The sequence below is a fragment of the Natator depressus genome, chromosome 2, assembly GCF_965152275.1.
Source record: "Natator depressus isolate rNatDep1 chromosome 2, rNatDep2.hap1, whole genome shotgun sequence".
Classification (NCBI taxonomy): Eukaryota; Metazoa; Chordata; order Testudines; family Cheloniidae; genus Natator; species Natator depressus.
Window position 1 is genome coordinate 198,713,213 of NC_134235.1, and position 14,119 is coordinate 198,727,331.

The window sequence follows — 14,119 nt, forward strand, 5'->3', positions numbered from 1 at the left end:
TCCGCACTGGAAACAAACATCATAGTGCCATTCTGACCCTACACACCACTCTGGTATCTTTAAAGGGCAGCCACATACACTTATGTACTGTGAGGGCTAAACTTCCTACCAATCAAACCTATTGGCCTACTTCAAGCCCTGGTTCTCTGATTGACTAGTCATAACACTCCTTTCTGTAGTGCTGTATGGCCATCAGTCACAGGATCTCAATGTTTTAAAATAGTAATCAATTTGGCTTCAAAATACCCTATGACAAAGATGCATTTTATGGATGGGCAAATTTTGAAGCACATTTTTTTAGAACCCTTACATCTTCCAGAATGGAGAAGTTGCCCATTAGATTCAAAAACAATACTGACTGTAGTCTGCCTAGAAGTTTTTCTGACAGAAAAGCGTGACTTCTGTGTCCTGTGCTTCAAGGAGCACATTGATACACAAGATAGGCCCTTGCACTTTGACATCTTCAAAATTCCCAGACAGACCTAATGCATTAGTATCATCTGATTACACTAAACCTTTTGATTCCATTGGTGTTTCAAGATGCCAGCCTAGTGATACTGAACACTGGCAGCTCAAGCCATGTGTTGCCTCCACTGAAGCCCCAAGCTTCACCTCTGGTGAGAAGAGACTACTCTACCTCTGCCCTGCAACAGTCTGTGTCGCTATTTAGGCACAAAGGAGACCGAAAACTCTCCTGAGGCTACATATGTCTCCACTGGGGATGAAGAGAAGGGCAATGAATGTTAGAGATCTGGCATTCCCATTACTTAGCGAGAACGTGACTAAAGTAATCAATCTCTTATATACGGAAGACCACCCATGATAGGCAGTCCAAGGTGATGGTGGCTCCCTCTGTAGGTAGTTTGGCATTGTCACCCACCATTTCCTATACAGGTTGGTAGATGGGCAGTATCTCCTAAAATCTGAGAGCAGCCAGCTGGAGACTCCAGCCTGTAAGACCAGAAGGAGGCAAAGTGGAAGTCAAAACTGTAGAATGTTCTGACTTTTTCTTCCCTGGGCTGATAGGTATTTGCTCCAGATCTCCCCTTCTTGTCTCAGACTCTTCACCTCCGATTCACACCACACCTGCCTCTCCTCCCCGCCCCTTCTTCCTCCTCACTAAAACCACACACACATCTTCAAAAAAAATCAGTGAACTAACGTGCTGTTTGCTGACATCACCTAGTTCACTCTGCTTGTGTGTTATGCCCCTTTTGTCTCTTGGTTTCCTTGTATTCCCCCAGCTGTCTGAATCTATCCATTGCCTCTTGTCTTATATTGGGGCTGCAAGTGCTTTGGGTCAGGGACTGTCTTTTTGTTCTGTGTCTGTACATCACCTACTGCAATGGAGACCTGGTATATGACTGGAGCTCCAGGATGCTGTGATAAAAGTAAATAATAATAAAGCGGGTGTCTGTTTAAAAAAAAAAAAGTACCATATCAAAGATTCTACCATTTCTTGTAGAATTCCTCTAGAAATGGGTAGAACCTTTGAAACCAGCTGTAGTTAAGAGCATACTCTGCAGCTAGTTCCTGGCTATGAGGTGAATAAGGGACTGCTACATTGTTATGGGGTAATACAGTGCTCCTAATCTGATGAATGGTTCCCTTTTAGTAACTCGATTCCTGGGAGTTCATATTTCACACAGTGAAAGCCATTTGCCTCACTTTGCAGAGTGACTGAGCGGCAAGCCTCTGTGACACACACCTTACCTTTCTCAGGAGTAAGCTGATGGTGTCAGTTACAATTTAATCATCCTGCTATGGAAATCCCTTTGTAGGCTTGATGTCAAAAAAGGTTCCTATGCTTTTATCTGGGTCAGACTAAAGCTTTTACAATGTCTACCCAGGTTTTTGTTTCATTTTATGCTAACTTAATAGATTCCACAGTCTCCAAGAGCATCATGTCTTAAATAGCTGCCTTACTGCTCTCATTATAACAGTCTGGTGGGCCAGCAATTCAAAGAACATGTCAAAGCCCATTCTGGGCAAAACAAAGCCTGGATCCTGCAAATACTTAAGGGTATAAAAGACTTGCATTTGTGAGACTACTCACAATACTTAAAGTAAAGCATGTGTATGAGTGTTTTCAGGACCGGGGCCTCAGTTTTCTATGGCAGCGAGCTTTGGATTTATTTCCATTAAAGATATTTTAAAAGCAATTACATGTTATTTTTCCTGCAAACTTTCATTAAAATCTAGGACTTTGATTTGTCCTGTGCTTTGCCAGAATCAAGATTTGGTATCAAGCTGTAACCCTTTTGGAGTCTTGTGATCATTTTCCCAATCCCTTATATTGTTTTTACAATATCTCTTATTTTTGTATTTTCCCACTTATTTTTTTCAGTGTGGTATTTTGTTCACCGTATCTGCTAATTTTAAGAGTTTAACAGTTTCAGTAGGCATGTTACTTCTCCTGACTTTTCTTTTTAAAAAAACATACCTTTAAATAAGACTGGTCCAAGCACATTTACTTTGTTTCTTTTTAAAAAAACACACATTTGTTAAGATCTGTTGCTTTATTACATTTTTTCATTTATTTATTACTGGACTTTTTAGTGCCTGACACTAGGAAACCTGCACAGACTTGCGGTTCTGTCATTCTGATTACATTTTTACTCTTTATCAACATGGGAGCATATTGACCAATAGAATGAAGTTAACTTGAAGTGGGGGGCAGGTGCCTACAACAGGTTCCCCTGCAGTGAGTGTGAGGCACTCCTGCCAGAACCAGAACTCTGAGCTGGGTAAAGTGATTTGTTGAGATGTTTACTTCAGAAGTCCATGATTACAGGAAAGTAATTCTCTCTCATGTACGTCTATACTGACGTTTCATGCAAAGTGTTCTAATAATTCATTTTTTGTTTTTTTTTTTCTGTCTTTAGGAGAAAGATGCAATGATGACGCCTATACCATTTGCGAGGCCACAGGATTTAGGTCCATCTATTGCTATTGTAACTAAAGTAAACCAGATACAGGATCACCTGCTGAAGAAACATGATATTGAGCTGTACATGCATCTGAACAGGCTAGAAATTGCTCCACAGATTTATGGACTGTAAGTGTTTATAATGCGTTGTTTGTTTTAATTGCTTGCAATTTGTTTCTCTTAAATTAGGGAATATTTGCCCTACTTGTTTTAAAACATTAATGTCTTCAGGAATAAAGGAAAATGTAGTTAAGAAAAAGCACTACTTACCTTTGTGTGCATGTGCTTATTCTGCTAACCACACTTCATATGAAAATGCTTTATTGTATGCTTGGAAGTATTTTTGTACTACAGTTTTCTGAAATATTTACTTAAAATATTTTTGAGTGGGAATTTCTGGAAAAAGACTCTTCTAACATCACCCAGCTTCAGTTTTCTAAAATGTAGAAGTTCAGTTCAGTTTGATTATTCTGTATACATGGGACAGTTGGGAACCCATGTATATAGTTGCCATAAGAGAATATGTTGCTGTTTTACTTCAGGGTCAAAGTTTTTGTAAGTAATGCTGACTAACAATTTTACCTTAAGTTGGGTTCTGTCATGTTGTTTCCTTGGATATGAATATTGCAGATTTATCTAGGTTACTAGAATATCTGTTTTATACAAATTTCAAGGTTATATTGTGATCTTTAAAGATGAAGTCTAACTTGAATCTGTAGTAAAATGGAAGAAATCTTTTAATCATTTAAGATCTAGAGGATAATGGAACTGAGAACAATAAGTAGCCTAGGTTTATAAAGAACAAATTTTATCACACCTAATTGCTTTTTATATAAAATTACCTTCATTTACTAATTTTGTAACATGATATACATAGATTTAGACTTTTGTAAAGTCTTTGATACAATCTCTCACATAATCTTGCAAAGTTAAGCTAAGTGGACTGTGATATGAACCCTGTCACACAAACTGAAAATTGGCTGAAGGGGCTGCAAACAAGGAAAGATCAATGACAAGGTGTTAAAATTGGGGACAGGGCAGATTATCTAGTTGGGATACCGTATGGGTCTCATTTTATTTAATAATTTTAGTAATGATCTGGAAGAAGAGGTAGACAGTTCTTTACTGAACTTCACAAATCATATTAAATTGGAAAGTGGTATAAGTACCAATGAGGACAGAAAAATAATGCTCACATACCTTGAGAGTTTAGAAATATGGATTGAGAGGAAAATAAGAAACAAGTTGGAAGAATACAAACTGATATGTTGAGACAAAACTGATCTATAACACAGATATGCGCTGGGAAGGCAAAACCTGAAACTCAGTATTGGTGAGGAATAATCATAGAAGGCAAAGTAGATGTGAGTTTGCGGTGCAATATGGCAACAATAAAAGGACAGTGTGTTCTCAGGTGACACACACACAGGTAGAAAGAGTGGAGACTTTATGCTTGTGGGATGAAATTTAAAAAAAGGAACGCTTCAGAGAGACTATCAAGAAAACTTTCTTGACGGGGAGGTATTAAGCTGTAAAATTATCAATAGCAGCAGTGAAAGCCCCATAAATTAGGACACTTTTAAGCAAGGCTGGGCAAAGCTCTAAAAAATGTATCATAGAGAACAAACCAGCATCGTCAAGGGAGTGGACTAGATTTTCTAGCAGGTCATTTCCATTACGAATTTCTGATTCAGTGTGAAGTACTTGAAAAAAGTGAGGAAAAATGTGAGCATATTGTAATTATTCTTGCCTCTAGTGCTGTCAGATAGGCACTTTTCTGAATAATGGTTTACAGTTGTGCGCAAGTTGACTGCCTCAAATGCCAAATTTTGTGTAGTGGTTAATGTTTTTGAGCTAGAGGAGACATTTCTAGTCATTTTAACTATTAGTAGTAATTACGTTACATTTCCAGCTTAAGTAAGGTAACTACATCAAGGGCTCATGAGAGCACATTGATTAAATTAGTTGCAAAAAGTGTTTGGTAACAAAGGGGTTTTGGTTTGGTTTAGTATTTAACCGTAATTTAAATCACTGTCTCACAATGCACAACCCTGGGAATATTCTACTAAAATGGTGCAGGAGCAAGAGGAAGGAGATAAGATAGATAGGCAGAGTGAAAGGTTTGTAATAAGTAATGGATTTGGGATAGCCAGTTGGACTGAGTTCGGCAGCCTCTAGGTCTCTTTACAAATACAACGTGTCTTGGACTTTTCACAGTTTCAGTGATAGGTGAAGTGACAAATATTTGTTTATAATTTATGTAACTTCATATATTTGTTTAACATTTTACATTTAGCAGCAGTCATTCATCTATTTGTAATGACAGAGAAACTTGTTCTAGTCACCGGGTCAGGATTTGTGTATGCTTTAATACTAATTTTCAGAAGCTTCTTCCTTGTGCGGCTAATATTCAGAAATTTGACTTGGTTACCTCCTTTTAAAAAAAACTGTTTACTTGAGCACTAAGTCAGTACAGTACGTGTGGTATGACTAACAATTTTGCTAGTTCAGATCAAGCATCTGAGTGTTCTGCTTGATGATTTCTTTATTTAGTGCTTGTTTTATTTGAGACAGCCATCAACAATATCTATGTTTGCCCGTACCATATGGCTTGCTGGAATGAGGGACCAGGGATATTTGACCTTGCGTTACAAGCTCCATGGTATCTTTAGGACAAATTACGTCACACTGATGAAAATGATTTATGGGAGGAAAGGTTTGTTAGTGGGTTGTGTGTGCTTGTGGTCTCATTCAAATTGAAGGGGTAAAAGTAGAAGGATGGAAACATTTACAACTCACTGTATTCATCTTGTAGCCAGAATAGTGATATTTCTTTGGATTATATTAAATACAGAGAATTTGGCCATTAGAGAAAAGTGACCCAGGAGACTGAGAGAGAGAGAGATTATTATTTTTTTTTTTTATCCACGGCATTGGGACCTGTGTTCCTGTACCCTGCCATTGTGAGTCAATGCTGACCAAAAAGGGAACACCATTAGGTGTGATAAGCTAGTTAGCTTTTCATGTCCATGTAGTCTTTTATCTCTCGGATGCCCAAAACATGTACCAAATGTGGTCGTTTTAATATGGACACGTGTCTACTATGTGAAATGTGACCACCAATCATAGTAGGCCACTGCGCATCCTTCAGATAATTTTTCAGCAACTATCAACATGGGCTGGGTTTGAATGAGCAAAATAAAAGTGAAAGGCGGTTTAACTCCTTACGAAACCCATGAGTTATTTCCGGTGTCTTTGGGGTTTTGCAGTCCATGCATCTGAAGAAGTGAGGTTTTTACCCACGAAAGCTTATGCTCAAATAAATCTGTTAGTCTTTCAGGTGTCACCAGACTTCTTGTTGTTTTTGTGGATACAGACTAACACGGCTACCCCCTGATATTTGGGGTTTTTAACGCTTTAAATAGTATGTGTCAGAATAAATCCGATTAATGTTTATGGCGATTCTACGCATTGAGTATACAATACGAAATAAATGAATCTGTCTCAGTTACGTCTCATTTGACTATTTTGTTGTTGGAAAGTAAAATGTACAAAAATATATTTAAATGAAACTGTAAATTGATTACAGTGGTAGTTCAATGACGGGTTTCCAGACAATAAACGTCCCCTAAATTTAGAAAAAAAAAATAGTTAAATCTGAATAAAAGGATTAGATACTTAGAGAGGCTGACAGATTGAATATTCAGTTTAATTGTAGAATTAGATGGGTTAACAATGATTAATGTCCTAGATTAAATGGTATTTTAATGTTAATTTCTCTGACCCTTACATCTAATTCATGTTAAAGTGCAAAATAATTATTGCAAAACCATTCTGTTGCTTCTTATACAGGCAGTGTTTCCTGTGTCAACTTAAAGCCAGGCTGTATTCTCAACTTGAGAAAGGACATTTTTAAAAAGACATGGTTTTTAGGGCATTTTCTTCCATTTAAAGTTATTTGTAATGGATGATTATTTTACATTTCATTTAAAAGATGATGAATAAATTTAAAAAGATACTACCACATAATATTTTTACAACTAATTTGTTTTATGTAATAAGGGTTTCAGAGTGAATTACATATATTAATATTGAACTGAGTGAAATTCTCAAGAAGCTGCATGCAGTAACCGCCACAAGGTGATATCAATGTTTATCATATGGATATATAAAAAATAACACACACAAACACAGTGCCACATGTCCAGAGTGTAAAAGCTTTCTTTAAGAAAAAATTGATTGGTGCTTATATTTGGAAGCTTCTTCATCATAACACTGAAGGCAGGTTTTATATACCAGTATTAGGTGAGTTAAACAAATTCTGTATAAGCACATCCATATAAAAAAAAAGCTTGTGTACAGTTGGGTATAAATATTTCATGACAGTTTTGTCTAAGCACAGAAAAAGCTCTCTTCAGAACAGTATTTGCCAATGTCTTTGCCCCCCCCCCGCCCCTCCCCCATGGTTCCACTTTATGAAGATCAGTCAGATAGCTAGGATAGCTTGTTGTTTGTACTGCAGTGTGAGGTTCAGATTCAAGCACTGTAGGTTGATATTAGAATTATAGCCCAGTAAAAAAGCTATTTTGTGTATAGCCGCATGGTAGCAAAAAATATTTTTGATGGAGCGTAGTAGTAGCAAGTTGATAGGGTAACTCTTGACCCCAGTCATTAGAATAGATCAGTAGGTAGCATTAGAAAGGTTGTGTTACAGAAAAGACAACAGCAGCTGTGCAGCCCCACTACTATTTTTATTAGCTGCTTTGCTATGAGCTCTGCTGTAGGGCATCCACCTGTTTCTCTCTCATGCCACCTCAATACAAGCCAGAATTCTTTCCCCTAACTGTATTGCGCTCGGGAGGGAGAAATGAAATTAAAGAATTTCATTAATATAGTAAAGGAATATATGTATTACTTACTGCATCCAAGGAAAAAAAATTAGCAATGTGCAACACTGGAGGGGTTAGTCATCACATTAGGAGATAACTTTGATGGTGTCCTGAAAAAGTAATCACAGGCATCAGTCCTCTTTAAGGAAAAGCCAGAACATCTCAATTTTTACCTATGCCCTTCATACTTCCCCTCCAAAAAGAAGAAAAATAGTCTATGGAATGGTCTAAACCAATTATGGTTGCTCTATAGTTTTCATCTACAGTGATCAATTAGCTGGACAGCAATTACAATAAAAACAAGTTTGATCCATTGTGCAGTTAATAGAGAAGCCACCTAATCTGCCTGTTGGTACTGAAACAAATTAACATATCAAAATCAATAATGGTATACTAAAAACTAAGCAAATGCAAACTTTTGTCCAGCAAAGGAAAAAGCACATTTCTAAGTATTTGAGACTAAACTCTGTCCTAGGCTAAGTGAGCACAACTTTCATTGACTTCCTGGGTTGAATTTGTCCTGTAATATTTTACTATTTGAATTAGGCAGAACATTGCATGTAAAAGGGAAGCTTTTAGAAAGTGCTTTATAACCCCTAGTCTGTCCTACCTGTAGAATGAGTTTATGCTAAGTATGCCCACATGTCTTTCTAGGAAAATTTATAATCCTCTGCAAGTCCCACAAATTAAACCATGTGTAAGTGTAGTTCACAGGGATCTAAGATGGGTTTTTCAGGGCTGAATCATATATTAACTTTAATACCTAAGAGTTTATGGACTTGTTCTGTCAATCATCTTTTTAATAGCAAAACAGTAGTTGTAGTAAGAAAGTTACAAATGCAGAAGTAAATGGTAAGGTGAGAAGTACCTGTGAAGGTCATTTGGAAAGCTATGTTTTGTTTTGATGTGGGAGGGACTGTCCAAATATCTTTTCACTACTTGAAAAAGAGGTTGTTTATCTATTCTTAAAGTTGTGTTATATGGTTCCTCACAATCAGTGGATGTAACTAATATTTGTTTAGTGCAAATAAATGTGGGTAATTCCTGAAACATCACAGTTAAATACCTTATTGGGGCAACAAATAAATGCCAGTTAGTTCTGTAAGATTCATTTCTTTGTTTTTAAACCAAAACTACCTGCCTTTAGTTTTCTTAAATGATTGATATCCTCACTGCTTCTTGGGCTTCTCCAAAAGTTTGCAATTCTTTTGATTGAAAGAGCACCTTCTGTTCTTTTACGTTTTCTTGTGCTGTTGTGTATTAGACTGGAAATGATAGTCTGATACATTTTACCTTATATCCTCTTTTCCCCACCTTCTGTATACATTTAGACTTAAGATTTCCTACTGTAGTGTCTGCAATGTTAGAAGCCTACATTATAAAGAGAATGAAAGATTGGGTGAGGAGTGGAAAGTGTTCATCTGTCTTTTATTCTCTTGCTACATAATTATGTGCTGAGATGATAATGAGTAGTACTGGGTGGCTGTGAGGATGGAATGCAGATTTGTCATTATATTGTTCCTTGATGCAGGTGGTGTGCTTCCCGTTTGAAGTACAGGGAAAAGTCTGTATTTGAGGAAGAAGCATAGCAAGAAAGCTTCCATTTTGGCTTTTGTCATAATGTCTTTAAAAACAAACTTGGCAATATGAAACATATCTAAGCATTGTAATCCAGTAGATTTAAGGGGAATTAATAGCTTCTGACGCATGGGTTTGTAGGATGAATTTAATATTCAGAGAGATATGGAAGACTGCCATGGGTTCAATTTACTGTAATATGAAGATTTAAGCTAACCAACAGTTATAAAGGCGGAACAGTAAAGGGAGAGAATCCGTTACAGAGAATTCACGAAGCGTTGCTTACAATGTTTATCAGGGTGTCATGAGTCAGATATACATTTGTCCACCTTACTGTATATTTGTGCATTTCAACTGCTTATATCAACATTGCTGCTTGTTCTGACTCCTGTTATTTTCTTTCTTTCAAGAGGAGAGAGAATTATAATCTAGAAAATTTAGGATAAAAATGAGTAGTAAAAAAGCCACTGGAAGGTGGCTTGAATGACTGTTGGGAAAATAATTCTCAGTGTGTATAGGGCTCCAAGTTAATGTCAGCACCGTGTATACTACAGAGGAATGGACAATCACTTTTGTAACCTGCTATCAATCATTAGATAAAGACCATACCTAATACTTTTGAAGACTAAAAGATGTATCTCTGAGAATCCTTTATTCTTTCTAATAAAACATGGGTTTACATAAAAATAGGTAATGTAGATTTAGGGCTAGAATTGCACAAGGGAGAACCGGTATGGCAATATACTGCCAACACAATTTAGAGACTGAAGAATTTAAAATTATGTATTGTCATCATACAACTCTGCACCCATGGAGCATGGACAAACAGCTTGGCTCAGATAAGATTGATTTTTATCTACAAGATTATTAGAAAAGTATGTGAAATACATAAATCTGTAACATAGTGGAGACATCCAGTTAACCAGGTTGTTCACCACACTGAGCAGCTCCAATGACCAGGACTTTATGGATGTTGCGATGGAAGCAAAGAAAATATTCTTTACTTCACGCATTTCCACAATACAACATAGTGTTTAATGTTACAATAGGTGTGATTCAAATGAGACATCTGCTCCTGGCATGCTAAATTTTCCTTTGCAGTTCACTGCTGTCTATAAAGCTTGGAATTTAGAGAACCAACTGGAAACAGAATTTGACTGCCCACTTGTTATGCAGTGCTTCTTGCAGGGAGCATATTACTCCCTTGCCCTGAGGCAGAAGGCCTTAAGAGACAATTGTATTGATGATCAAGGACAGCAAAACATTATATCTTTCAAAGACTATTGACAGAATGTTCTATTAAATTAACAGTACTCATCATCAGAGCCATTTAAAATCAAGCTGTTCCCAAGAGGGTGGGCCAATGAAATTCACTGTCTTTTGTCCCAAATGAGGTTGGACCTCCTGACTTCATTATGTTCATGATGAGGTTCTCAATACCATACTCAGAAATACAGATCCAGAAGATAGCCTGCAGTGTGCAAAGCCAGAAGTCCCCTTAGGACATTCCTGTATATGTCCTTGTGGCCATGAAATCAGGAAGTAGCCCAGAAGTGTTGTTGGTGTGGGAATTTAAATCACCCAGAATAATCGGTCTTAGTCATTGCTATGGAAACAAGTATCAAAAAGGAAAGAGCAAGGTTAACTCAGATTGAGAGGCATCATGAAGGCCTATGCCCCAAGACCATCCCTGTCATAATTCTTTCCTGGGACTCTCACACAAAGTGAGGCTCAAAGGAATCTTTTTCTACATCTGATACCTCCTTTAACTCCTGGGAATGATGGTCTCCATCAGATATTTCCATCAGCTATTAAGAATGATAATATCATGTATGGAAGTCCTCCAGTTGGATCTGACCAGAGGAACAAAAAATAGTCTTTCTATCCCCATTGGTCCTTTGCTCTCTGGAATAATGGAGTTCAGAAAGACCCATAATGCAGTGAATCCCACTAACACGCCATTTGGAGAAATTATAACAGACAAGTGTCTGGAACTAACATGAGGGCACACTCAGCTCAAAGAATGGGGTCCAAACAGATATCAAAACATTGTGTAACAACACCTAGACTAACTTTCATATGATGTTAATGTTGTTTAGCTTAGATACCGAAAACACTCTGTTGTTATGGTGGCTTTGGGGAAGCAATCGGAAGATACAGCCCTCTTGATTTCAGGTACATGTCCATCATTTATTATCACAGTTATGAAGGTCTGCTTAGATACTCCACTGTTTTTAAATGATCAGATAACAGATCTCATAGTCTCTGATTTTCCAGTTGAGTCAGTCTGTCTCAAAGATAGCAATCTTTTCTTTTTTGCTGGGGGGATTTGTACCTGTCTTTAGTCCTAGGGCAGACTGACTGCAGTGAACAATATGTGGGCTGAGCTGTAAGTCCATTCAGAAGCTTAAGCTAATGCAGAATGTGATGGCCCATGTTAGTGATGTTTCTTGCTGTGAGGACATGACACCAGTGTTCTATGATCTTACTGTTAGCTTCCAGGGGAAGTTTAAGGTATTGGTTCTGACTTGTGTAATGGCCTTAGGGCCCGCTTATCAGAGAGACGGTTTTCTCCCTATGTGACTGCTACAGTTCTTCCTTGAGCAGAAATTATGTGGTTCCTTGTCCTACAGTACAATACTTTAGAAAGGACATGTATGAATATTTTTTTGGTCATTACCAGCAGGAGAGCGGGGCGGGGGGCATTTCTAGCAGTTGACAAGAATGTGTGAGGAACAGTTGGGGGGGGGGAAATAACATGGGGAAATGGCCCACCTTGATTATCACTCAAAAGGTCCCCCCCTCCGCTCTCCTGCTGATAATAGCTCACCTTTCCTGATCACTCTTGTTACAGTCTGTATAGTAACACCCATTGTTTCAGGTTCTCTGTGTATATAAAATCTCCCCACTATATTTTCCACTGTATGCGTCCAATGAAGTGAGCTGTAGCTCACAAAAGCTTATGCTCTAATAAATTTGTTAGTCTCTAAAGTGCCACAAGTACTCCTTTTCTTATTACCAGAAAGGACATGCAGGAGAATGGATTTTACGTGGCAGACTCAACTTTAGTAACGTAACACTGGGGAGCGGAGGCGTATGCCCACTCATCTCAAATATCAGGCATTTAACTAGGTCCAGTGCCAGGTTACGGACCTTCATCCATGTAACCAATAACCCTGGATAGACCCTTTGGCCTATCCTCCAGGCCTTAGCTCACTTTTGAGTCCTCATATTTTCCCATCCCTGTGAGGTTCGTAAGGAATACCAAGGGGGACTTTAGTCTATGAAGACTTCAGGTCTCCCCTTCTCCTTACAATCACAGAGTCCTCTAGTGAAAATGCTGAGTCTTATTTACCTGTTTAACTTGTATCCTCACTGGACACCAGCCATCAGCTGTGACAAACTACAGATTCCTGTATTAGCTCTTAGTATTAGACTTCCAAATCCTAGTCTTCTTTACCCCAATCATGGCTTCACAATTCTGCAAGGAAGGTGAAAAACCCTCCATACCTCAGCCAGTTTGGCCCAGTATGGAAAAATTCCTTCCTGATCTCCAAAACAGGAAATTGTTCACACCTACAGCATCCTGGAAATGCAGTTCACTGGCTAGACTTACTGGAAGAGAGGACAAGGCAGCTGAAGAAGCAAAGGGCTCCTGCCGTCTGAGGAAAAGTTTAAATTGTTGGGACGGGGAGCACAGGGGGCCAGTCAGCTCCAACATTTTTGGGCATGCATTCTCCTTTCCCCGAGAAAAGTTCATCCCCTTGTCCGGTCCAAGGGTCCAGTCCAGTCATTGAGCTGTGAGGGGTTTCAGGCATGGGCTTCCCCCCAGTGCACATCTCCCTTTCATAGATAGTGCATTCTCCCTGTGCTTGAACCAAATGTGTGTATCTCCCCTTCTGAGATGATGGGGAAGAATGGAAAAGTAGAGGGAAAGAAAATAAAAATGATTAGAAGCTCATGGAATTGACTTGACTGGAAAGAATAGTATGTGAATGCTAAGCAGTGACATAGCACAAATGTTTAAAAGGTGTAAACATCCAGGAGGGAGAGAGAGTCTTCAGGATAGCACATGAGCCCAAAACTGCATGGGTGCTGAGTGCCCTCAACCCTCCATTAACTAACTAGGAGTTGAAGATGCTCCGCACCTCAGAAGAGATTCACTCACTGCAGCATCAGGCACGTAATCAGGAGTAATTGTATTAAATTAGAAAGTGAGGGAAAAGTTAGGTTCAACATTAGAAAAAACTTCCTCACTATAAGATCTTTTAGACTGTGGAATAGTCTCCCAAGGGAATTGATGAAAGTTCATCATATGAAACATTTAAGAATAGACTGGAAAAAATACAGATAAATGCAGAAGGAAACCTGCTGCCCTGGTTGATGAGTGCACTAGATCACTTAATAGATCTGTTTCATTTCTAACTTGTATGACTCTAGGAAAATTCAAAAGTTGAAAAATAATAGAGTAGAGCTCTTGTAAATAATACTTTAGCCTTATTAAAAGAGTAAGCCAATAAATAGGATAAGTGAGTACTGTAATCTTAATATCCTAATAAACTGGCAAATTATTATTCCATAATATAGGGCCAAATAGGAAGAATGTTGTATGATTGCAGTCAGTCAATATTTTTTGCATTGCATATTGTTGAGTGGAATAATCACACAGCATTGTGAACAGTGAGAGAGCAAGATGAAGAACTCTGCTCTGAAAGCAGTATCA

At 38.1% G+C, this 14,119-nt stretch overlaps 1 protein-coding gene across 1 annotated transcript in view; it reads left to right on the top strand.

Moving 5' to 3' along the window:
• TBC1D5 (TBC1 domain family member 5) overlaps positions 1-14,119 on the top strand; it is a 469,719-nt gene that overhangs the window by 294,475 nt on the left and 161,125 nt on the right. Inside the window, exon 14 of the mRNA XM_074945686.1 lies at positions 2,886-3,058. Coding sequence (XP_074801787.1) covers positions 2,886-3,058 — 173 coding nt within the window. The remainder of the gene's footprint in view (positions 1-2,885; positions 3,059-14,119) is intronic.